This window comes from Mus caroli, unplaced genomic scaffold, assembly GCF_978045245.1.
Source record: "Mus caroli unplaced genomic scaffold, Mus_caroli_1 scaffold_18, whole genome shotgun sequence".
NCBI classification, from domain to species: Eukaryota; Metazoa; Chordata; class Mammalia; order Rodentia; family Muridae; genus Mus; species Mus caroli.
In genome coordinates, this window is record NW_028227273.1 from 51,939,270 (window position 1) to 51,964,203 (window position 24,934).

A 24,934-nucleotide genomic window follows, 5' to 3' on the forward strand; every position below is an offset into this window, starting at 1 on the left:
ATTCAGGGATAGAATCAGGGGCTCTGGTCTGAGAGTCTTTTGATCCGAAGGCAGTAAAACCTTTAGTATCCTGTCACATTGAGGGCAAGGACTCTTAGGAGTACACCCAATATTTGGACATTTTCTCTTACAGTGATCTGTCTGCTTACAGATTTAACATTAATTTTTCAGTGTGACTCCTCTTAGTGGGAGATCCTGTTAGGCAGTAAAGCTCCAGGAAATTGTACTCCCTTTACTCTTAAGTTCTCTTCCTATCATGTGTATTAACATCCTTTTGTCTTTAACTTTGTTCCTCTTGTATGTAGGTGGTGGTTATAGAAAACAGAATTGGCTATTTTTTGTATGGTATCAGTAGTGATCTCAGGTCTCACTGATAATATTTGTAGTTATCTTCTTTTTTTTTTTAAAGATTTATTTATTTATTATATGTAAGTACACTGTAGCTGTCTTCAGACACTCCAGAAGAGGGCGCCAGATCTCGTTACGGATGGTTGTGAGCCACCATGTGGTTGCTGGGACTTGAACTCTGGACCTTCAGAAGAGCAGTCGGGTGCTCTTACCCACTGAGCCATCTCACCAGCCCTGTAGTTATCTTCTAATGACAAGGGCAGATTGAGTAAGGTAGCTGTCTTGGAAAGAATTTTGTCTTCAAAAGGAGTGGGGATTAGTTGGAATGTACTTCTGAAGGCTTTCTAAAAGCAATGGGTTTTCATTAGGTCCTTGATCAGTAGTTTTAGTTATTGGTTGCAATTCTCTTTAATATCTAACCTAAATTGCCTGGTTATATTGTATAAATCTGGGTAATATTTTTGAAAATTTAAATTTTATTTATTTATTTATTTTTTTAGATTTATTTATTTATTATATCTAAGTACACTGTAGCTGTCCTCAGACACTCCAGAAGAGGGCGCCAGATCTTGTTACGGATGGTTGTTAGCCACCATGTGGTTGCTGGGATTTGAACTCTGGACCTTTGGAAGAGCAGTCGGGTGCTCTTACCCACTGAGCCATCTCACCAGCCCTTTTTTTTTTTTTTTTTTTTTTTTTTTATTTTTATTTATATGTTTATGTATGTGTATACAGTGCTCACAGAGGCCAAAAAGAGGGAGTCAGGTCCTTTGGGAGCAGGCAGTTGAGAGCCACTTGACTTGGGTGCTAGGACCGAAATTGAAAAGCAGAAAGCATTTACACTGAGAAAGCTCCTAGTCATAAATCACAAGAGACATGTAAAAGGCATTCTCTCAGGTCAAGTTAACTTCAGTCAAGGCTTGGGGTTCAAATTTATCCAAATTATGAAGGATACATCTTAGAGTAATCAATAGAAACTGAAGAGGAATTAATCCACTCCAATACAGGAGGCCATAAAGAAGGCATCCTTGTGTCTGAGCCTTACAAAAATACAGTAAACAACTGGGGCATTGCCTGTTTGCTTCTGAGTATGGGAATCAGCTGTAGCATATATTACTCAATTCTGGAGTTGCCCTGAGCTGGTGGGGAGTTTTACCTTTATTATCTTTGTGCATAGTAAGGTGTGATTGCTCCTCTCCTATAAGGTTCTGGAGAGGTGGAGGAAATCCAGAAAGAAATAGTTGTTTATTTCATGGCTACAGTGTATTGAAGGCTAGTGCCCACAGGGGGACCTTTAAGCTAGTATATTATAAAAAATATATGACTTAAAATCAGAAAAACCTATTGTTTGTTTGGTATTAGCACTTTATTCTGATATAGGAGATGCATGGCAGTAGGGACACCCAAAGTACATTTCATGAGTGTAGCCACTCCATTTTGAAAGAGACATCTAAGTTTGCTTATGTGTATATATCAGGTGACAGAAGTACAAGTGGGCCTAGATTGAGTGACCTCAGGCAGATAGTCCTAAAAATAAGGTCCAGGAGCTAAGAGAAGTGTATACATGGAGGAAATATAAGTATAACACAGTAGGGAATCCCCTGATCTTTACCCTAGCAGTTGTCTAGTAAGTCTGTGACTTAACCTTGGTGGAGATGAAGAAATTCTCTTACAACTTGATGGGAACATTAAAATATGTAGCAGGATCTTGTCCTGGACTTTGTTAGCTTCCCAGTCCCTGTGATCTCTGTTGGGAGAATTCAGACAAGACTCATGTTATTGCAGACAATAGCTAGAGTTGATTGAAGCTTGAAGTAGATAGAGCTCTTCCAAGGGGTGAGGATAAGCAGTGGCCCGAGATCATTGCTAAGTGAATGGCGTTATCATCTGAGCAAGTTGCCCAAGCCAGGTCTTGGGTATCATTGAAACTCTTCCTTATCTGAGTCAGAGCTGATGGATTTTTAAGAGTCTCAATATTTTGAATAGTTACTGAATCTTTCAAACACCTGCTCTGTCATTGACTCAGAGCACGTTCAGCTGTCAGTCATTCCTATTTGCTGTAAGCTTGTCTTCATACTGCATGTATGATCTTTGTACTGTGGAAATGTTTCAGCATTGTCCTACCATCTGTGTGTAGTATGTTTCAGAGCCTTTTATCATCAGCTTTCTCCTGGCCCCACTGTTCTTAGTCTCTAAGACTCTTTTTTTAAAAAAGATTTATTTATTATTATACATAATTACACTGTAGCTGACTTCAGACACACCAGAAGAGAGCGTCAGATCTCATTACATGGTGGTTGTGAGCCACCAAGTGGTTGCTGGGATTTGAACTCAGGACCTTCAGAAGAGCAGTCAGTACTCTTACCCACTGAGCCATCTTGGCAGCCCAGTTGCTACAACTCTTAAGACCTTTTCACATTCTTGCTTTTGCTATGTGTTTGTTTGTTTCTCAGAAGCTTTGCTTTGTGTTATCTTCCAGTCAGGTTGTTCACATTCTGCCTTTTGTGTTCCTTTGCTGTGCCTTGCTGCCTCTTTCCCACTCATTTGTCTAAGTAGGAGAAGTCCGTGCTATCCTCCTACCTTGTGGATACTGAACATTGAACTCAGGTTGTCTGGCTTGGCAGCTGACGCCTTTACCTACTGAGCCACCTCACCAGTCCTGAGCTCGCTTTGTAAAGTACCCTGATTGATTTTGCTTTCCATTGCTGAATTTATGTTGAGTGAGGTAAATAAAGCTTAATGACTTTGGGTAGTGGGACAGAGGCTGAAGCCTGGGCATGAACTGAGGCAGGGTCTCGCCTACTGAGCTTTTTACATGGTATATGGCATGATTTCATGTTTATGTGGTCTTTTGTTTCTTCTAGTAATATTTCATACACTTTCCCATGATGTTTCTGGTTTTTTTTTTTTTTTTTTTTTTTGGTTTCTCTGTGTAGTCCTGACCATCCTGGAATGTAGACCAGGCTGGTCATGACCTCAGAGATCTGCCTGGCTCTGCCTCCTGAGTGCTGGGGTTAAAGGATGTGCTATCATCACCTGGCCTGATGATTCATTTTAGATCTGTAGATTAGAGCAGGGAACCATTAAATGAAAACCTACAGGATAGAACTTACATGCCATTGGTTTGTACAAGATCATGCTGTAAGGTTGCTAACTAAGAACTGTGTAATTGGACGGGGAAGAATTAAGAGAGTATTAAATGACATGTAAAATTTGTGAACATTTTACCTCCCCCCCCCCCAAACTTCTTTTTGCAAAGGGTCTCATGTTGTCAGGATGGCTTTGATCCCACTGTCATCTCATACAGTGGAAGAGGACCTTGAACTCCTGATTTCTCTGGGATTGCAGATGAGGACTACCATGCCCAACTTCTTTCAGGATTTCTTTTTTTTAAAAGAATATATGTGGGTTTAGTTGTTTAAGGATATGATGCATTGGATTACATATAACAGAATTGATGCTGGAAAGAGATTGTATGGCCTGGTATCCATAAACATTTAGTATATGGTTCTTTGTAGGAAAAAATTTTATGCACTCTTGACTTAAAACTATTGTGTTATTAATTTATGTATTTTAGGATTTTCTGGTGTATGCTAGAGTGAGGGTGGGTTGTACCTCTACTTTTTTCCTAGTTTCAATAAGATGTAAACTTATACTTTGTCATGGTCAGCAAAATGATATGCATTCCTCAGACATATTCGAGCACAACACAAGCTTAGAAATGAGTTATGTCATAGTTTATTTCACTGTGGCTGTTTCTTGGCATCTTACCTTTGAGACTCTCAATAGTAGGGATGCTCAGGTGAGAGGATGGCTACATGGTCTAGGCTAGCTTGGTTGCATAGGAAGTTCTAGACTAGGCTAAACTAAGCTACATTAAAAAAATACAGAAATACACTTAAGAATGTAACTTGAATAAGATATACTTAGGTTTTATTTTTTACCAATTTCTCTTTTTTTAGGAAATTAAGCGAGAGACAGAACCCAAGGATGATGGTTTGCCCATCAAACGGGAAAGGCAAGGAAATGTAGCAAGCCTTGTACAGCGAATCAGCACTTATGGACTTCCAGCTGGAGGAATTCAGCCACATCCACAAACCAAAGCTATTAAGAAGAGTATGTAAACAATCTCTTTCTTACTTAGTTATGTCAAAATAGGATATCTGTGATTGTTCATAAATTCAGAAAGATGAGTTCAATCTTCTGCAGCCAATTGCAGAAACTCTGATGTGCTGATGATTGGCACATTAGTTTTTATGCTTGTCATGGCAAGTCAGTAATATGGATGACCCAGCAGAGTAGCTGGTAGCCTTATACAGGAGCTATGAAGGGAGATCTCAGGGTTATTGCTTATTGTCTCTGAATGATCAATGGATTGATTGTATTTAATAGTACTTATTTAGATGTTGTTGTTGGGGTATCGCTAGTTTTTCTTTTTTCCTTTTCTTTTGAAATGGGACTTTGCTATGTTTATGTTACTCTCCTGCTCTGGCAAGTTCTTCTCCTCCTTTTTTTTTTTTTAAATATTTATTTATGTATTATTTATACATATATTTTAGAAGTACATATATATGCCTGCAGACTAGAGGAGGTCACCAGATCTCAGTATAGATGGTTGTGAGCCACCATGTGGTTGCTGGGAATTGAACTCAGGACCTCTGGAAGAGCAGGTAGTGCTCTTAACCTCTCAGCCATCTCACCAGTCCTGAAAAGTTCTTTATCTGTAAATAAATTAGGAAAAAATTGACACAGAAGGAGTACCATATCTTATTTTTTTTTTTTTAATTCTTCCTTATGTGTGGGGGTGCTGAGTGCAGAGGTCAAAGGACACGGCTGTGGAGTTGGCTCTCTCTCCAGCTTTGTATGGAACATAGGGATTCAGCCCAGGGTGTTTGGGCAACAGCACTATTACTCACTGACATGTCTCCCTCACCATGCACCGGTCATGTTTTGTTTTATTTATATTTGAGATTGTAATTTAATTACAACATTTTCCCTCCACTCTCCTTCCTCCAAACCTTTTTATATGCCCTCCTTGATTGTTTCAAATTCATGCCTCTCTTTTCTTTTTGTTTTCTTTTTATTAGATATTTTCTTTATTTACATTTCAAATGCTATCCCCAAAGCCTCCTATACTCCCCCCCCCCCCCGCCCCGCCCTGCTCCCCACCTACCCACTCCCGCTTCCTGGCCCTGGCATTCCCCTGTCCTGGGGCATATGCTCTCATGTCTTATTGCATGCATGTATGTTTTTGTTCTCACATACATATTTCTAAATATAATCTGTTGGGTTCACATAATGCTACTTGCATGTATGTTTTCATCGTTTGGTACTAGACAACTAATTGTACTCTCTCCTGGGAAGGACCACTTCTCCTGCCCCCAGCATGACTCACTTGCCTGTAGTTACCTGTGTGGGGTTGAGGCCTCATGGGCTTTTCACCATTCAGTGTGGCATGCTTATTGGTGTCATCTTTGTATACCTCATGTTCAGGTGCTCATATTGATAAGACATCATGGGTATAGGTTCTGATATTACTAAGAGACACAATCTCAAAGCAAACTCCCTGGTCCTTTGGCTCTTAAAAATCTTTTTGCCTTCTACTCTGCATTGTTTCCTAAGCCTTAGGTTCTGGATTCTGTATATGAATCCATTGGGGCTGGGCTCCACAACTCTGCATTTTGATTGGCTGTGGTTTTTCTCTAGAGGTCTGTCTATTGCAAGGAGGTTTCCTTGATGAGGAATGGAGACTACACTTATCTGTGGTATAAGGAGGGACGTTTATGGATTGTTTTGGGAATGATGTTGGTTTAGTAAATTAGTGGTTGTAGATTCTCTTTCAATAACCATGATATCAAAAGCAGTGAGTACTAGGTTTATCAGTATCAGGCATATGGTATCTATCTCTCTTGCTAAATGGGCCCTAAATTCAATTAGAGAGCTGTTGGTTGCCACCAAGGTATGGGTGCCACTATTGCACCTGTAGGGTTATTGTGCTAACATATTTTAAGTTACAGAAATTTAATAACTTTTATGGCCTGAGATCACTTAAATTTACTTGAGATTTTTTTCTTCATTTAAGAAAAGAGGTAACAATACCATTCTCAAAGACTGCCATTTAAAAATATAAAGCATTAAACATGTGTGAATGATTATAGTGTTTATGACAATGGATAGTAAATGGGTTTTTTTTGTTGTTGTTTTTTTGTTGTTGTTGTTGTTTTTTTTTTTTTTTTTTTTGAGACAGGGTTTCTCTGTATAGCCCTGACTGTCCTGGAACTCACTTTGTAGACTAGGTTGGCCTCGAACTCAGAAATCCGCCTGCCTCTGCCTCCTGAGTGCTGGGATTAAAGGCGTGCGCCACCCCGCCGCCTCAGTAAATGTTTTAACATTTAAAAAAAACCTGCTACACTCTGTGTTCAGTCTGATTTATTGAGAAATAAGTGGCTATTTTTAGAAATGCATATTCTTGCACCCATCTGCCTGCCCAACCCCCAACTACTCACCCACCTACATACGCACCTACCTACCTACCTACCTACTCAACCACCTACCTACCCACTTACCTACCTACTCATCCACCCACCCACCCACCCACCTACCTACCTACCTAACCTACCTACCTACCTACCTACAAACGTCCGTACCTACCTAGTGTGTGAGCGTGTGTGTATGTGCAAACTTGTGGAAGGTGCTGTTTTTTTCTACTTGATGGGTTCTGGGAATCAAACTTAGGTTATGCAGCCCAGAGGAAGTGTCTTTACCTGCTCAGTCATTTGCCAGCCTACAAATTGTTTAACCATCCTTACCTGAGATTGTTGAGATTATAATATCTTTTACAATGTAGTCCATAACTCTCTTGCGAGATGAAGTGATTGGCAGTTACGAAGACTTCCACTCCCAATGTAAATATGAGGTGTTAATGATATATGTACAGCCCCATTAATGTCACAGTGTTATTTGCTATGTCATTGCCCATTAAGAAAACTGCTGCTTTCTGGGTTATAGCACTGGGCTACACCACAAAAGATTTTATTTTCTTGTGAAAAATGAAGATTTCTTAATAACCAGACCAGTTGAAAGTTTATTTTTAATCCTTTGTGCTCCCAGAAATTGTGATATTCCAGTAATGTTTGTGCATCAGCTGTCCTGCTTTCTGCTGGACAGTTTAGCTACTCTAGTGGGCCTAGACTGTGACCTTTTGGAGACTGGTGACAAATAGTTGAGTGGAATAGCATAGAGCTGTATCTTTTTTTTTTAAGATTTTTTATTTTATTATTATATGTAAGTACACTGTAGCTGTCTTCAGATACACCAGAAGAGGGCATCAGATCTCATTACGGATGGTTGTGAGCCACCATGTGGTTGCTGGGATTTGAACTCAGGACCTTCAGAAGAGCAGTTAGTGCTCTTAACCGCTGAGCCATCTTTCCAGCCCTGAGCTGTATTTTTTTGTGCAGTTTCTGTGCTCTGGGAATTTTCAAACCAACAGAAGAGTAATTTGTGATCTCTGCCAATTATAAACTCTGTAACTCTTAATTCTGGGTGTAAAAAGACAATGTTTCTTCTTTGGCACAGGCTAGACAAATTTAAAGGCTATGGATACTAAAACAGAACACCCCTTTCTTTGGGCATGAGGTGGGTGATAGATGGGGTCTTTTCTTTTCCTGATCTTTTTCTTTTCAGCTGGCTAAGGATATTATAGGAGTAGATCCCAGCTGGAGCTAGGCAAGGTTATTACTTTTCTGTTGATGTAATAAAATTCCACAATCAAAGGCAATTTTAAAATGAGTTTATTTTGGCTTGGAGCTCTAGAGGGGTAAGACTTTATAGCAGGGAGTCATGGCAGCTGGAAGAGGAGGCTGAGAACTCACATATTCAACTGCATGCATGAAGTACAGACAGAACTGGAATTAGAGTGAAGCCCTAATATGTTTACTGCAGTAAGGCCACACCTCCCAAACCTACCCAAACAGTACCAACTGCTGGAAGCCACTTCTTCAGTTATTCAAGCCTGTGGGGAACACTTCTCATCCATACTATCACAGTTCCTCTCAGTTTAGCAAGAGAAAGACACCATTTTATTCTGTTTATCACAGTTGCTATGAAAGACATGCAAATGTGGAAAAGGAGGATGTGCGAACTGTTGGTGTTGTGTGAATGAGGCCGGCCGGTTTGAGAAACAGGGTGCCAGGCGGTCCTAAACTCAGTGTAAGTCTGGACCCTTTCACAGATAGATCAGACTGAAGATAAATCTTGGGGCAGTAGTTTGTTATTCAGAGTTATTGTCAAAATGTCTTCGTAGTCTTGAAAGTTGGTTTTGGATGTTTTGCTTTTGTGTAATTGGAGGGACCAGGCATATCCATGTTTTCTATTATGAAAAGTATTGTACTTTCTGGCGGTGAACATAATATGTCATGGGAGAAGTGTTTAAAAACCACCCAGATGTTGCTTGAGATTAACTGTTTAAATCATTTGCTTTTTTCCTTCTTATACATCATATAATTGTGGTATGTTACGAAAGGTGCTGTTTTTTTTTAAAAGATCTTTCTTATTTTTAAAAATAATTTCTTGTAGAGACAAAAAAGCGTCAGTGTAAAGTTCTTTTTGACTACTCTCCACAAAATGAGGACGAACTGGAATTGATCGTGGGGGATGTCATTGACGTCATTGAAGAGGTAAGGACTGTGTACATGGACAGTAGCTTAGCAGCTTGATGGTGTGGCTTCTAGAGGAGGGCTTTGTCGGAATATACAAATTAGTGAAAATTTATGCCACAAAAGTAAATTTAAAGACACAGTTTTATACTTGTCCTTGCTACATAATATTCGTGTGTTTGCCTTAAGGACTTAAAATAAATATTTTTTAAGCTTAAAATTAATATAATTTTATGTTGGCAAGATAGCTCACCCAAGCTTGTTTACCTAAGGTCTATCCTTGGAACCCATATAAAGGCAGAGAGGGAAATTACTCTACCATGTTCCTCTCTGACCTCTACTGCACATTGCATGTGCACAGCCACATTCACATTATGTACACACACCACTATAATAGTGCTAAAAAAGTAAACTTAATGTTATTTAAATAACCCCAAACATTGAAGAACCTTTTCTGTGATTCTGAATTTGCTCTTGGCACAAAGTAGCAACAGGAGTGGTGTAGGGGTGCAACGCTGAAATTGCTTTAAAGTCTGTCTTGTTTGGATTGTTGCATTTAATTTCTTACATCTGCTTTTCTCATTGAAGGAATGTTAGAAGCTTTGCTCGACAGTTGGGGATGCTGTTTTCAAAAGTGTGATTTGATTAAATATATTGTAGCAGAAATTGATTTTGTGTTATAATTTCTCATTTATCACTAATGTTTATGTTAACTTCTAGGATAGTTATACAGAAGGCAGTTCTGCTCTGTTATTTGATAGTGACACCAGTTAAGGTTTATTGAGCGGTGCTATGTCAGAAGGACTGTGCTGAATCAGTCGATCACATTTATTTCCTTTAAACGTTAGTCTAAGAGAAGGAATATTTGTCTTCATTTCTCAGAGGTAGAGATTGACTCACAGAATCACATTGCTTATTGCTGTTATTCATGATACATAAGAAGCTACCCTAAAATTAGTGGCAAAAACAACTACTAATTTGCTTCTGGGTTGTGTGGCTCAAGTATGCAGATAGGAGGGTTTGCTTGTCTGTGTTCTGTGCTGTTTGGTGCCTCAGCCGGAAAGGTTTAGAAGTAAGGCTGGTGAGAGCCTTCTTAAGAAAGCTCCTTTATTCACTCCTAATGTCTGACAGCCTTGAAGACTTGAACTGCCACTTGGACAGCTATTTAGAGTCCTTCCCATTTGCTTTAGATTTGTTCAAGTATGGCAGCATGTCAGATCTCAAATCTGAAATGGGCCAGATTCTGAAACCTGCTGACATTATCAAAAAGCTTCAGATTCTCAGTAAAGTTACTGTAAATATTCTCTAGTCTGAAATCTGGACTACATTTTGAATAGAGGTTGCTTTGGTTTGCATGGCAGTTTCACAACTCCTAAGTACAGCTGTATCAGCAAGCATGAGGAAGTGCTTTTTACAGTCTAGCCTTGGACTGCAGAAAAGATAGAACCATTTAGAAAGCTATCAAGAGTGAAAGGATAGAGCACAGAGATGATCAGTTCTTGAGGGGACCGTATTTGTGGTGTGAGATACCTTATCTTCATATATGCCTGACATGCAGTGGCCTGAGTTTGAATGTGTGAAGCTTGTTGACTTGTGTGTTTTGAAAGCCCTTCTCCTCCCTTGATGGAACAGTTAAATTCAGGGTTCTGCGCATAGTGGGCCCTTGGTGTTTTTGAGCCAGAGTCTGATTATATAGCTCAGGCTGGCCTCAAATTCACCTTTCTTTTCACCTCCTGAGCACTGGTGTTATAGGCATGTGCCAACAGGCTAGACTGTGCATTCTGTTTTCAAATGAGTTTGTGTTTTTATCTCTTAGAGATAGGATCTCATAGTTCATTCAGACTGACCTTAAACTGGTGTTCCTCCTGCCTCAGCCTCTGTTCTGGGATTCTAGGCATGGACAGTATACCCAGTTTATTATTGCTGTGAGTGAATGAGTGTTCTTTACCACCCTTCTTCCCAAGAATTCCTTAATTAAATAACTCTTAACTAACTGCTGATATTTGGAGTTTAAATGATGAGCTGATGTTCTTTCTTTGTGTCTGTGGAATTTTGTCATATTTAATCCCATAGCACACTTTGTGTTTCTATAATTTTCAGTCCTTTATCTTAGGTTTTCTTCCTTTAAGGCAGGGTCTCACTCTGTTAGTCCACTTCCTAGAACTCACAATTTAGCTTGGCTTGGCCTCATACTCAAAGCAGCTTCCCCCTTGTATTGTAAGTTCTATGGTCACACAAGTCATCATGCCCAGTTTCTTATTGCCTTAAGTCTGCTAAAACCCCTGAGCTCTTGCTGCTTGCTGCTTTGCTCCATTCCAAATATACTGTATCCTAGCGATTTGTATTTCAACTATATTGTCTGTAACTATCATTTATTTTGATGTGACTTTTTTCACCCCCATGCTTCTTATCTAGAAGATTTTACTGTGGCTCACTATTGAGCTTTTTGCTCATTTACTTTTAGGGGAGAAGGTTCCAGTACTTTCAAGCTTGTGCCTATTGCACTTCATCTCCACTTTGATTATAGTGCTTATTTTTACATTGCATTTTTATTAGTTTACTTTTGTTTTTTTTTTTTTGAGACAAATAGTATGTAGTTATGGCTGGCTTGGCATGTAGAAAGATTGGCCTGCCTCTTCCTCTTGAGTGCTGGGATTTAAGGCATGTGCTGCCAAGCCTAACATTGTGTTCTAGCTATGTGCTTATTAGATTGTTTTATTAAAGAGTTGGGATTGCTATAGTCTAATAATCTCCCAACTTACCTGTTTCAGCAAAGGCAAGGAAGGAATTTCTCAGAGGCAAGATTTGAGTCTTTTACTAGTAGTAATATCATGACTTGTACATATTGAGCACCTGTTCCATGAATTACTTATCAAACGTTGGTTTTCAGGCTGTCACATGCCTTTAATCTAGGGGCTGAGACAAGTGGATCTCTGTGAGTTTGAGACCAACCCAGTCTACTTAATGAGTTCCAGGACAGCAAGAAAAGTTTTATGTAGAAAAAAGTTTATTTTCAGTTATAAGGTTAATAACATTGAAAATTATTTATTTAAATGAGATATTTCTAGCTGTGATGTCACATGCAATGCTGATAAGGAAATGGTGACAGTGAGCAGTATTCTTGACAAAATTTACTGTTACTAAAATCCTTTAGCATCCATAGCAGAAACTATATATTTGAAAGCAATTTATTGAATGTTTTTTAACTTATGGAAATTAAGCAATCTTGTTATTAGTGAGTATAAATGATTTGTTAAAGAATTTGTTGCATGAGACTATTTCTGTTTAGAAGGAGGTGCTTGTTAGATGAACTTTTGAAAGTGAATTTTTTTCAGGGTTGTAGAGGTGACTTGGTATTGGCTGCTCTTCTTGAAGATCTCAGTTCAGTTCATAGCATTTACAAGGCACCTCACACAATAACTCCAATCCTAGGGCATCTGACACCTTCTTATGGCTGGGTGGTGGTGGTGGTGGTGGAAGTTACGTACATGTGGTACATAGACAAACATTCAGGCAAATACTCATACACATAAAGTGAACACAATAAAGAAATAGACAAAGACAAAATTATTTTGTCGTTGTTTAACTGAAAGGGGAAAATAAAATTTTATACTACTTAGGAAATTATATCTTTATCAATGTTTTTACATTTTATTCTTTTAAAATTTATTTCTAATTCTGCCTGTGTGTGTGAGTCTATGTGCAGGTATGTGCATGTGTGTGCTGGCACTTGAGCTGCTTGAAGGCGGCTGATTTCCAGGAGCTGGGATGATGGGTGCTGGGAATTGAACTCTGAGTTTCTGTATTCTTAATTTCTGAGTGTGCGCACACTGTGTGTGTGTGTGTGTGTGTGTTTTATGCTTATGGCACATGTATAGAGGTCAGAGGACAACTTTTGGAAGTCAGTTTTCTTCTACTGTGTGGATTTCAGGGATCAAACTCAGGTAGTTAAGGTAGCCAAGCACCCTTACCTGATGAATCATTTCACTGGTTTGAGATTTCACTGGTCTGGGAATTCATATTCTTAAGAGTTATTAAACTTTGTTCAAACAGAATTATTAAACTAAAAATATGTTATATTTATAAAGCAAGGCCCAGTAATGTGTGAGTGCTATTTCAGTCAGGAGCTATGTATTTTCTCAGTTAATGCATTTAACTATGTTATCTGTCAGTTTAATAAAAAGCATTTGCTTCATAGGATGTAATTGGTTGTAAGTCCTCATTGTAAACATTGCAAAATGCAAGTAATGTGATTATTTCCATGCATGACTAATTAATACTATTTTAGAAATATTATCCACTTACATCATATTCCCTTGTTTTTTTTCTTTTTTTTTAAGTGCTTCTTTTACATCATTACCTGTCATTTATTTTTACAGCTCCATTTCTTCTTTTTCCCCATAGAATGAAGGTTTTCACTTAAAAGAATTTTATTACTTTTGAGCTGTGAACTTTTTCAGGTAGAAGAAGGCTGGTGGAGTGGAACCCTGAACAATAAGTTGGGACTGTTCCCCTCAAACTTTGTGAAAGAATTAGAGTCCACAGAGGATGGTGAAACTCAGCACGCTCAGGAGGAATCAGGTTGGTGGAGACACTGAAGTGGTGCGACTCTGACTGTATCTCTTACTTAGAATTGTTCCTGTGTGTGCTTAGTCAGTTTCAGCTAATGTAGTTTTAAAAACCAAAGTATAATGGGAATAAAAGGGGAAAAAAAGGTAACCTGGTGGAATACTTTGTTCTTTTTATTTCCCTGATTCTGTTTTAGCCCATTGCTTATCTGTACTACTCTTTGAGCTGCTGAGTTTGTTAATGGCATAGCTTAATAATCAAGAAAATTTACAGGAGCACCTTACTTTTATTTTCTGCATTCTTATACCAGACTTTGTTTTCTCTGTAGCCAAATCCATCTTTTGAAGAATTTTGTTTCTTTGCTTGTTTTTTTCTGAACCAGGGTCTTACTACAGTCCAGGTTGACCTCAAATTCATGGTAATTCTCCTGCCTCAGCCTCCCAGGTGCTGAGATTACAGACATGTACTAGAAATGCTTCTTTTTAACTTGGGTAAACATAAAAAAATGAAAGAGTTCTCATTTATTCTTTACACAGATATATGCACTGTTAACAATTAACCTTGGCCGGGCGTGGTGGTTCATGCCATTAATCCCAGCACTTGGGAGGCAGAGGCAGGCGGATTTCTGAGTTCGAGGCCAGCCTGGTCTACAAAGTGAGTTCCAGGACAGCCAGGGCTACACAGAGAAACCCTGTCTCAAAAAAAACAAAAACCAAAAAACAAAAAAACAATTAACCTTGTGCTAACTGTTGCTCATGTTCTCTCTATATCTGTTTTTAAAATCTTACTAATTTTTTGAGAACAAGGATAGTCTCATATTTACATTATTATCACCACCAAATCAGGATACTTTATATTGATATTGTTTCATGCATAGTTTATTTCTAGACTTCTTTAATTGGTTTATTGTGCTTTTGTAATGACCCTTTTCCTTCTGGTCTCAGAACCACACACAATATTTCTCGTCTTTAGACTCGTTCCTTTATTTTCTATCTTCTTGTCTGGACATTGAAACTTTTGAAGAGTGTTTGCTTTGATCTTTCTTGAGTGGATTCAGTGCATTGTTTTTCTAGTATTTTGGGGACTAGCTTCTAAGGTTCGATACAGACATGCATATCAGAGGACTATAGTTTCTAAAATGTTCTAGAATTTGCATATAATTTAGACACATCTGATTGTGTATATTAAGTAATTTCCAGTTTTATTTATAATACTTGTCTTAAGGTTTCTATTGCTTTGAAGAGACACAGAACCATGAACACAGAAGCTCTTATAAAGGAAAACATTTAACTGGGGCTGGCTTACAGTTTGAGGTTTGGTCCAGTATTATCATGGCAAGAAGCATGGCAGCATGCAGGCAGACATGGTGCTTTAGAGGGAGCTGAGAGTTCTACCTCTGGATCCGCAGGCAGCAGGAAGAGAATGTCACATTGGATGTGGCTTGGGCTTCTGAGACTTTAAAGCCTACGCCCTAGTATTACACCTCCTCCAAGAAGGCCACCTCTCTTGGATAGAGTCACTTCCTATGGCCAAGTATTCAAACTGTAGTCTATGGGTGCCATTCCTATTCAGACCACTATATTACCTAAAGCAATGTAAATAGGTGTCTGTGTTTAAAAGTAAAAACAAGAAAAAGTGAGTAAAGAAGCAGCCAAAATGTACCTAATCACATTTCTACTTGGTTCAGTCTGAATGCAGAACACTTGGGTAGTGACCACACTGGGCCTTTGCTTGGAAGGCTCTTTGGAATATTCTGATAGCTTCTTGTCTTATTTAAGATTCTTTTATTAATCACTTCAGTATTGATGCCTTTCCTGACTCTTCTGTATAAAAAAACCAGACACTTCCAACCCTTTAATTTCAGTTGTCTTTTATTTGATTTCTTCTTGAAGCAGACTTTGCTGTTTATTAATGTGAGTGAGTCTGTGTGTGCGCCCGTGTGCGTGCACACACGTGGGCATGTGTAGCCAACTACTTATTAGAATATATAAATTTTTGTTAATTGCAAAATACCTATTTTGTGGAATAGTGTGACATGTTGCTGCCCAGTGAGTGAAAGAATAGTGCTCTTTTTTGGTATATAGAGAACTTTTCACACAGTTTAGAAAGTGAAACTTAACTTTTGAGGGTATTGGTGTACTCTTTAAGGGTGAGGAAATTGGAACTCCTGATTATCTACTTTATAATAAAATATAAATTATAGCTGGGCTTCTGCTCCTTTCTTTTACACTACTTAATGTGTAGAAGGCATGAACAGGAAATAAGGTAATAGGCATTTCTTAGTTTTGTTGCCCTGTCATTTCCCTGTTGGATTCTAATTTTCCTCACCAATGATTGAGATGTCTGAGCAATGATCTGAGAGTCCATTTACATGTCAGTAGAGGCACATTAAATATGAGATCTAACAGTCAAAGATTGAAAGGAAATCCTGCATATTAATACTGCTGTTCACTTAATTTAACACCCATAGTTTGTTTCTTTTTAGTATATTGAGTGCTTATACTGTGCCAGACTCTGGGATTCAGTGATTAATAAGAAAACAACTTCCCCCTCCAACTTTGAAGCTTTAGTTACATTCAGAATAAAAGGCTATTTATTAAATAGGTCAAAGTTAATATAGTTTGACACATTACAAATATTTGTGACAAGAAACAACATAGTACTATAGATCTGTGTAAGAAGGGGAAGCTTTTTGAAGAAGCCATTTATATTATTGACTTCAATAAATAGGCAGTGCCTCAGCATACTTAAGAGTGAAGGAAAAAACATAGGCTTTTCAAGATCCTGAAAGACATTCAGATCAGAGTGATTGTGATTAAATAGTTGAATGTGGTAAGTCTTTAGGATGAAGAAACTCAGGCTAAGGCACTAAATCACAGAGAAGGCTTAGAGGGGAGTATAAAGTGACCAACTGTTTTTAACAGCTGGATTGTTTTGGTTGTAGGGTGGAGAGTACAACTGAAGAAGAGTCAGGTGACAGGACAGGTTGAGAGAATTTTGGTGATTTAGGTAGAAAGAGTATTTGTCTAAACTAGAAGAATGCTGTGGTGATGGAGAGACATGGATAATTGAATGGGAGAGCTATGAAGTAGATGCTATATTACATAGGACCTAATGATGGTGAACTGTGGAGAGAAACTGAAGAAGAGGGCTCAGAGATTACCAGGTAGTCTTTGGGTTGATGAGGATGCTGTTGCTGGAGATAGTTTTAAGTTGGGAGAGATAGTGAATTTATTTTGGAGATCTTGAGTTAGAGGTCCGCTAGGGAATATGGAAATAGCCAAATAAAGATGATCAAGATAAACTCCCTTTGTCTCATTCTTCCTCCCTTCTTCTTCCTTCCCTCCTCCCCTCCCCATGTGTATACACAAACACAAGAAAATGTGGGGTCATCTTTAAAAGTTTCTAGACTGTTGTAAGAATAATGGTAAACTGGATTGTTTCTAATTAATGTTTTCCTCAGGTGTCTGTGTTGTATTTCTTTTCTTTAACACCCAGTATAATTCATGATTTCCTTGTTACTTTTTCAACAAAGGTTCATATTTGGGATTTTTTTTTTAAAGATTTATTTATTATTACACATAGGTACACTGTAGCTGACTTCAGATGCATCAGAAGAGGGCGTCAGATGTCATTACAGGTGATTGTGAGCCACCATGTGGTTGCTGGGATTTGAACTCAGGACCTTTGAAGAGCAGTCAGTGCTCTTATTCTCTGAGCCATCTCGCCAGCCCCATATTTGGTTGTTTTTTTTTTTTTTTCTTTTTTTTTTTTTTGAGACAGGGCTTCTCTGTGTAGCCCTGGCTGTCCTGGAACTCACTTTGTAGACCAGGCTGGCCTTGAACTCAGAAATCGCCTGCCTCTGCCTCCCAAGTGCTGGGATTAAAGGTGTGTGCCACCACTGCCCGGCTATATTTGGGATTTTGAAAAAAGTATTTTATGTCACTACATGAGGGTACAAAATGTGAAGTAGCATTTGCTGTATAAATTTAATGAAAGAACTAAAGGGACAGATTTTAGAGTGACTAGTGAGATAGTTCAGTGACTGTCAGTGTACATGTGAGCTATTGTAGAGGTGTATTTAATAACCTGTTAAAACAGAATGCTCATTAATACTGGGATAACCAAGGTGAGAAAAAGAGAGAAAAGGAATAAAAGTAAGTAAATAATACAAGTAAAAAGTTAATGGGTTTAAATATCAATAATTATCAAATATAAATGGTCTGAAAATTGACAGGCCAGGATTGCCAAACTGGTAAGTATACTGTCAGAGCCTCAAAACAGGTTACAAGAGAGGTAGAACTTGGTATATTCTGTGTAAGACATACTGAATCTAGGATGGTTCTATTCATACCAAAGGGTCTTTTCCTTTTGGAAAAGAACTACTATGTGAAGCTTCCTTTATAGTCCAGTACTCTTTGACGAACTAATCTATTCTTACAAATCCTATCGGCAGCGTTAATCCTTCTCCATGAAGCAGTCATCTCCTAGTGCGTGCCACCTCTTAAAACCACACGAACCTTTATATAAGCTGTAGCATCTTGCTAAGAATCTTTAGTGTTAGTTCCCTGAATTTCTTAGTCATACAAATAAATATACTTAGAATAGTTACTGTTTTATTCAATTTATCAACAGAATTCAATGTAATATACATCCTGCTCTAGGATGTTTGAGTGCTATGTTATTTTATTGACATCATTCCTTTTAAAAATTACATAGTATAAGGCATAGATATTGTAGAAAGTAATGTAAAGTTTGGGTGTCATTCTTCAAAAAGAAATTATTCTTGTAGAAGTTCCTTTGACTGGCCCTACCTCACCGTTGCCATCTCCGGGGAATGGGAGTGAATCTGCTCCCGGATCAGTTGCACAGCCAAAGAAAATCCGAGGAATTGGATTTGGAGACATCTTTAAAGAAGGCTCTGTGAAACTTAGGACAAGAACTTCCAGTAGTGAAACAGAGGAGAGAAAAACAGAAAAGGTAGTGTACTGGCTTGGTTCTCTCTCACTGTAATATATACAGACCAAAAGTAACTTGGGGGGGAGGAAAGAGTCTGTCTCAGTCTGTTATTGAGGGAAGTCAAAGCAAGACTCAAACTGGAATGGAGACAGGAGCCATAGATTAAATCTGTTTTCTACGTTGCTCAGGTAAACACATCTTCCCATAGGAGCCAGCAATCAGAAAATGCTTCACAGATGTTATCCACAGGCCGGTCTGATGTCTTAGTGATTCTAGGTCCTCCTGGGAGCTCTCCCCTCATCACTAAGCATTTTTTTAAGATATAAAAGTTTGAAAGTTTGTTAATTTCCTTTTGGGGGTCATAGGGACTTACGAATGAGAAGCTTATGGGGAAATGAACTTTTTAATGGTTTGTAATTGTGTCTCGGTGTCATAAAATTAGGATGCTTATTAATTGGTAAGTCCTAGATAGACTTTTCTTAGTGGCAGCCATAAGGCCTTTATTTATATCAGTGTAAATATAAAAAGGAAATATTTTCTCTTTGTCTTTTAAAGCTAAAATTTGTTATTTTTTAAATTTAATAGATACCTAAAATTGCGCTATTTTAAAAAGTGAATATTAAAAGAAATATTAAATTACCTAAGTGCTACTCCACTTTTCTCTGGATTATTTGTGTTTGTTTGAGACAGGGTTTCTTTGTAGCCCTGGGCTGTCTTGGAACTCACTCTGTAGACCAGGGTAGTCTCAGATCAGTCTGCCTCCCAAGAACTGAAATTAAAGGCATAAGCCACCACCACCTGGCTTTCTGGATTCCCAATAGTAACTAAATTTACTAACATCACTTCTGAGTGATTGGATAATTTTATTAGCATTTTACCAGCATTTTAAAAATGGAGTCAAGTGAACAATCTATAGTTTATAAGATTTTGTTTCGGGGGAAATGATTGCAGGCTTGAACACTTCTTTGGAAGTTTCTGTTCCCAGTGTCTGTATTTTGGAGATACAAACTAAGCAGTTACTTCAGAGGAAATTAACTTAATCCCTGTAAGTCTCATTTTAAAAAATAGTTTCATGTGTGTGCGTGCCTGTGTGTATATGTGTGTTACATGTGCACACATGAGCCAGAGGGTATCAGAAGAGGATCCTCGGAAACTGGAGGTCTATGTACATGAGCTGCTATGAGGATGGTGGGAACCAAACCTGGGTTTTTAAAAGCAGTAAGTGCACTTACCTGCTGTGCCATCTCCTGTAATTCATTTGTACCTCCCTTGCTCTCAGAAGTTTAAGGCATTTCATTATTTACTCAATTCAGCTACGATTCATTTGGCTGGTGAAATTCTTTGTTTTTCTCTCAAGATAGTGGTTTTCAAAAGTTTTCTTCTCTATCTGTGTGCTACATCGTTTTCTATTTAATTGTGAGGTGGATTCTGGAAAGAGCACTTCTGCTTCCTGCCCAGCCCTGCCCTGCCCTTTCTGATCTTTGAGACTAAGTGGCATTAAGATTTTAGGGCCTAGTTCAGTGTGATGATATATATGTTTAAATCCCAGCACTCAGGAGGCAGAGTCAGGCAAATCTCTGTGAGTTTGAGACTTGTCTGGTCTACACAAGTTCCAGGCTAGTTAGGACTGCATAGTGAATTCTTTCTTTAAAAAAAAAATGTAAAGGAATGACAGAGAATAAATTATGGGCTATAATGGACTGAACTCTCAGTTTTGTGACATTGTATTCTATAGCTTCTTGCTCTGTGAGGGACACTTTGAGCTCTAAATTTGATTAGTGATGTTATGTGAGTATCCTGCCAGTCATAATTAATGATATCCACTACTCAGTTATTAGTGAGAGTAATCTCAGAGTTACATTACGTAATAAAGTAGAGTAATACCATATTAAAAGATCTAGTTAAACCTGGGAGAAATTAAAGTATTTTGGAAGACACACACAAAAAAATAGTGATAGATTAATTATCAATATATTAGTTTTTTTAACCATTGAAGACTGTTGTCATATATAATTCTGCCTATTGATACTCAAGGAAACACTTGTTGAAGGTGGTGCAGGACCTTCCATACTGTATGGAGAAATGTCTAAGTAGACTATATAAGCTTACTGTGTTAGCGTACCTAAATATTTTCATTCAGAGAGTGCTAAATATTCCCTCTGTTTCAGGGATGGATGGGTGGGAGTGGTGTAGATGCAATACTCATATACGAAGCCTCAAAAATACATTGTATACTTGTAAGAAATTCTCAAATAATAGATAAGTAACGTAAATTTTAAAAATCCGCTCTGTTTTAAGGTTTAATGTTGCTAAGAGTCGATGCGTTTTTGTAGGCTGAGAACTGAGTTTTAGGACTATAATTACTGCTTTGATGGGTTAGCTGCTTCCTAATGTAAAAAGGAAGATTGATAATCCTCACTTGATGCAGAAAATTGTAAGATTAAGTTTCAATATACATTTATTTTAGACATTTTATTATTAAATCATAATGTGAATACTAGAGTACAGTTAATAGTTTTAGATTGTTTTTAAAAATAGTGGCTATTGGGACTGGAGAGATGGCTGAGTGGTTAAGAGCACTGGCTGCTTTTCCAGAAGACCTGGGTTAGATTCTCTACTTGGTTACTCACAACTGTCTATAACTCCAGTCCCAGGGAGTCCACTGTCCTCTTTGACCTCCATGGGCACTCTGTGCACAGGTAAACATACATGCACAACACCTATCATGTAATAAAAATAGACTTACAGCCATCTGTACTTCGAGCTCCAGGCATTAAAACTGTCTTTTGGCCTTTACGGAAGCTGAATTCATGTGCATGTTTCCACATGCAGGCATATACATACATTTAAAATTAAAGTAAAATCTTAAAATATATTTTTAGACTTATTTGTTTTATGTGTGTGAGTGTTTTGCCTACATGTGTACCTGTGTACTACATGTATCCCTAGTACCTTTGGAGACCAGAAAGGGGGTTGTATCTTCTGAAACTAGAGTTACAGATGGTTGTGAGCCACCAGGTGGGTGCTGGGAATTGAACCTGCATCCTCTGGAAGAGCAACAGGTAGTCTCAACCACTGAGCCGTCTCCCCCGTAGCCTTCCCCAGCCTTGAAGCAGGCTGATTCAGACCTTGCTGCCACTGAGAATGAGCCCACCTGGGGTGGAGCCTTCCGCCTATGGCTGAGAGGCTGAACCTGTCTTCCTGAGGGATTCCTGAGATAGCCAACAACCTGTGGACTTGGTGACCTAATGCTGAAAGCTCTGACAGACTAGTGCTAGCAACTTAACAACAAAGCATCAAGAAGCCTGGCGTGGCAGGGAATGGGCCTCCCCCTTTATAAGCACAGACTCTTAGTAAACATGGGGCCTTGATCGGAAATCAGTCTTGGTCTCTTGGTTTCTCTCGCAGTTCTCTCCCATACAGCTCCGGCCTCCCACTCCGGAACCCAGTTAGTGTGGCCCCAGGCGGCTACACTCCCCAGCTCAAAAAAGTAAAGTCTTTAAAAAGTGTATTATTTTTATTTTAACTTAAGCTAGTTAATAGTGTCTTTTTCTCTTCTAGCCTTTAATCCTACAGCCACTGGGATCTAGAACTCAGAATGTGGAGGTAACAAAACCAGACATTGATGGCAAGATTAAAGGTAAGCTCTAAAATAAACCACTATAGTATAAATATGCTTTTATATTACTAACTCAACAGACGGACGTGTGACACTGTACTAATTCCCAGAATAGTGCATAAGGGTGAGAATTTTGTTGTGCTGTGTTTTAGATTTTAGAATCTCTCTGAAGTTTATCTATTCCTGATACATATCAGACACTGAGTAATATTTGAGTGATAGTGAAATTTTTCTTAATGTTGATTATACGTTTTAAAATTATTTAACCAGCCGGGCGTGGTGGCGCACGCCTTTAATCCCAGCACTCGGGAGGCAGAGGCAGGTGGATTTCTGAGTTCGAGGCCAGCCTGGTCTACAAAGTGAGTGCCAGGACAGCCAGGGCTACACAGAGAAACCCCGTCTCGAAAAAACCAAATAAATAAATAAATAAATAAATAAATAAATAAATAAATAAATAAAATTATTTAACCTTTAATTGCTTATTGAGTATATTACTTTGCACAGAGGCTTAATAAGTACCTGCTACATAATCAACTTGTAAGTCACAGTATTTACATTCTTTTGTTTCAGCTAAGGAATATTGTAGAACATTATTTCCCTATACAGGAACCAATGAAGATGAACTTACATTTAGAGAAGGGGAGATTATCCATTTGATAAGTAAGGTAAGATATTTTAGTGAGAGCCATCCCTCACAGAAGTACCTTCTTGCATTGCCTGTAGAGCATTAACTTCAGATGAGCTGGGACTTTGTTTTTGTTTTGGGGTTTTGGGAACTTGGAACATAAATACAAGCTTATAAAGTGATTCTTTTAAAAGGTTTTTGTCTTGCGTATTACTTAAAATTGATATATTAAAAACCAGTGATCCTGGGCTGGAGAGATGTTTGAGCACCTAAGAGCACTTACTGCTCTTACAGAGGACTAGGGTTCCGATCCCAACACGCAAATGGTTGCTTAGATCCATTATAACTCTAGTTCCAGGGGATCAGATACCCTCTTTTGACTTCTACAGGCATCAGACATGTGCATGATGCATTCACACATGTAGACAAAATATCCAAATGTTTAAAATAAGAAATCTGAAAAAGAAAAAGAAGTGACCAGTGATCACATTATGTATTCCTTTATTAACTCAAAGAATTGTATAACCTAAATGTTTATTAGTAAGTAACAGGTGTGGGACTCATCTTCCCTTGTGAAATGGGTGAATCTATGGCAGGGGTACACACGCAACTCATGTGAAAGTCCAAGGACAACTTGGAGGAATTGATTCTCTCCAGATTCCACACTGTGTGTCACCGGGTTTGAACTGAGGTTATCAGGCTTGATTGCAAGCCCTTCTAATCTGCTGGGCCATGTTCCCAGTCTTAGTACACCTATTTTAAAGAAATAAATGATTGTTTAAATTAGGATAAATTCTAAGGCCATGTAAAAAAAAGTGCTCTGCTGGACAGAATGCTATTACTTATAAGAGAATAATAAATATTTACTTTTTCTATAATTCTGTGATGTGTTAAAACATTAAACCCAGATGTTTGGGGTTTTTTTTGTTGTTGTTGTTGAAGGGGGTCTTGCTCTGGCTAGCATGGACCTCCCTAAGCTGGCCTCAAACTCAGTGATCTGTGAGTGTCAGCCACACCTAGGTATTAAATCCAGTTTTGTAACTCAGGCTGAAATTAATGTTCAGAGAATATTTTGTTCTAGGAAAACGTTATACTAGTGTTTAGGTTGCCTACCCCAGCCAGCCCTTGCCCTCCCTCTAAAGCTAATGGACTTCCTCACTTTCTTAGCTCATTGTGAGCTTTCCTCTCATTTAATGATAACTACCAGCTCATGCCTGCAGAGATAGGAACAGGATTATGGTAAATTTGAGGCAGCCTGGGCTAGCTGGTAAAGGACCCCTTTATTACACACACACACACACACACACACACACACACACACACACACACACAGCTTCCATTAGTGTAACTGTTTGGTTTGCATTTTAGGAGACTGGAGAAGCAGGCTGGTGGAAGGGTGAACTGAATGGTAAAGAAGGAGTGTTCCCAGATAACTTTGCTGTTCAGATAAGTGAACTAGATAAAGACTTTCCAGTAAGATTTGGTTTGTATTTTAATGATGATAATATGTTGTTTACCAATATTTTTCAATAATGTTTTTTACACTGCTACTAGATAAATTTCATAGTTTCATAAGATTGTACATTTAAGTAACAATTGGTTTGCCATGAAACTGTGTTATATTTTAGTCCTGTATCTTATTCTTGACATTGTACTGAAAACCCCATTTCACTTGTCTACCTTTTCTGACTTGCCAAAAAGCTGGCTTTATATAAATTGAATATATTCTTAATTTTCTGAATGAAATTATTTAATGCTAATGAAAAGTGTCAATTCAAGGTAATTTGAAGCTGAGCATTAGCCTCCTTATACATGTATTATTTCTGTATTAACAAAACACTGAATCATTTGTTTGTACTAGCTCGTCTGCCTTTTGATGCCTTGACACTTTCTCCACATGCAAGGCTGCCTTAGCTTACAAATCAGAAGGCAGAGCAGTTAGATGTACACAGCACTGTCATCTTCAGTTCCAGCCTATGTAGAGCACACTAATTCTTGGAGTCTTTAATTAAGTCCACCGCTGGCAATTCTAGAAGCTTAGGTTGTCTGAGTTCTTTCCTTTGCTATATTGCATTCACTCTACTTTAGTCTTTCCTCAATGAGTGAGCGCTGTTTTTTCTGCATTTATTATGTTACTTTTTACAACTTGGAGCAACA

The 24,934-nt window shown here is 38.3% G+C and overlaps 1 protein-coding gene across 3 annotated transcripts in view; it reads left to right on the top strand.

Annotated features, from left to right (window-relative positions):
• Nucleotides 1-24,934, top strand: part of Cd2ap (CD2 associated protein) — an 85,083-nt gene that overhangs the window by 28,654 nt on the left and 31,495 nt on the right. For 2 of the 3 annotated variants that reach the window (XM_021186459.3, XM_029471066.2), the window contains exons 3-9: nucleotides 4,311-4,464; nucleotides 8,926-9,026; nucleotides 13,466-13,586; nucleotides 18,367-18,554; nucleotides 22,095-22,173; nucleotides 22,723-22,817; nucleotides 24,146-24,250. In XM_021186459.3, the coding sequence (XP_021042118.1) occupies nucleotides 4,311-4,464; nucleotides 8,926-9,026; nucleotides 13,466-13,586; nucleotides 18,367-18,554; nucleotides 22,095-22,173; nucleotides 22,723-22,817; nucleotides 24,146-24,250 (843 nt within the window). The remainder of the gene's footprint in view (nucleotides 1-4,310; nucleotides 4,465-8,925; nucleotides 9,027-13,465; nucleotides 13,587-18,366; nucleotides 18,555-22,094; nucleotides 22,174-22,722; nucleotides 22,818-24,145; nucleotides 24,251-24,934) is intronic. The other variant, XM_021186460.3, reaches the window with a different exon arrangement.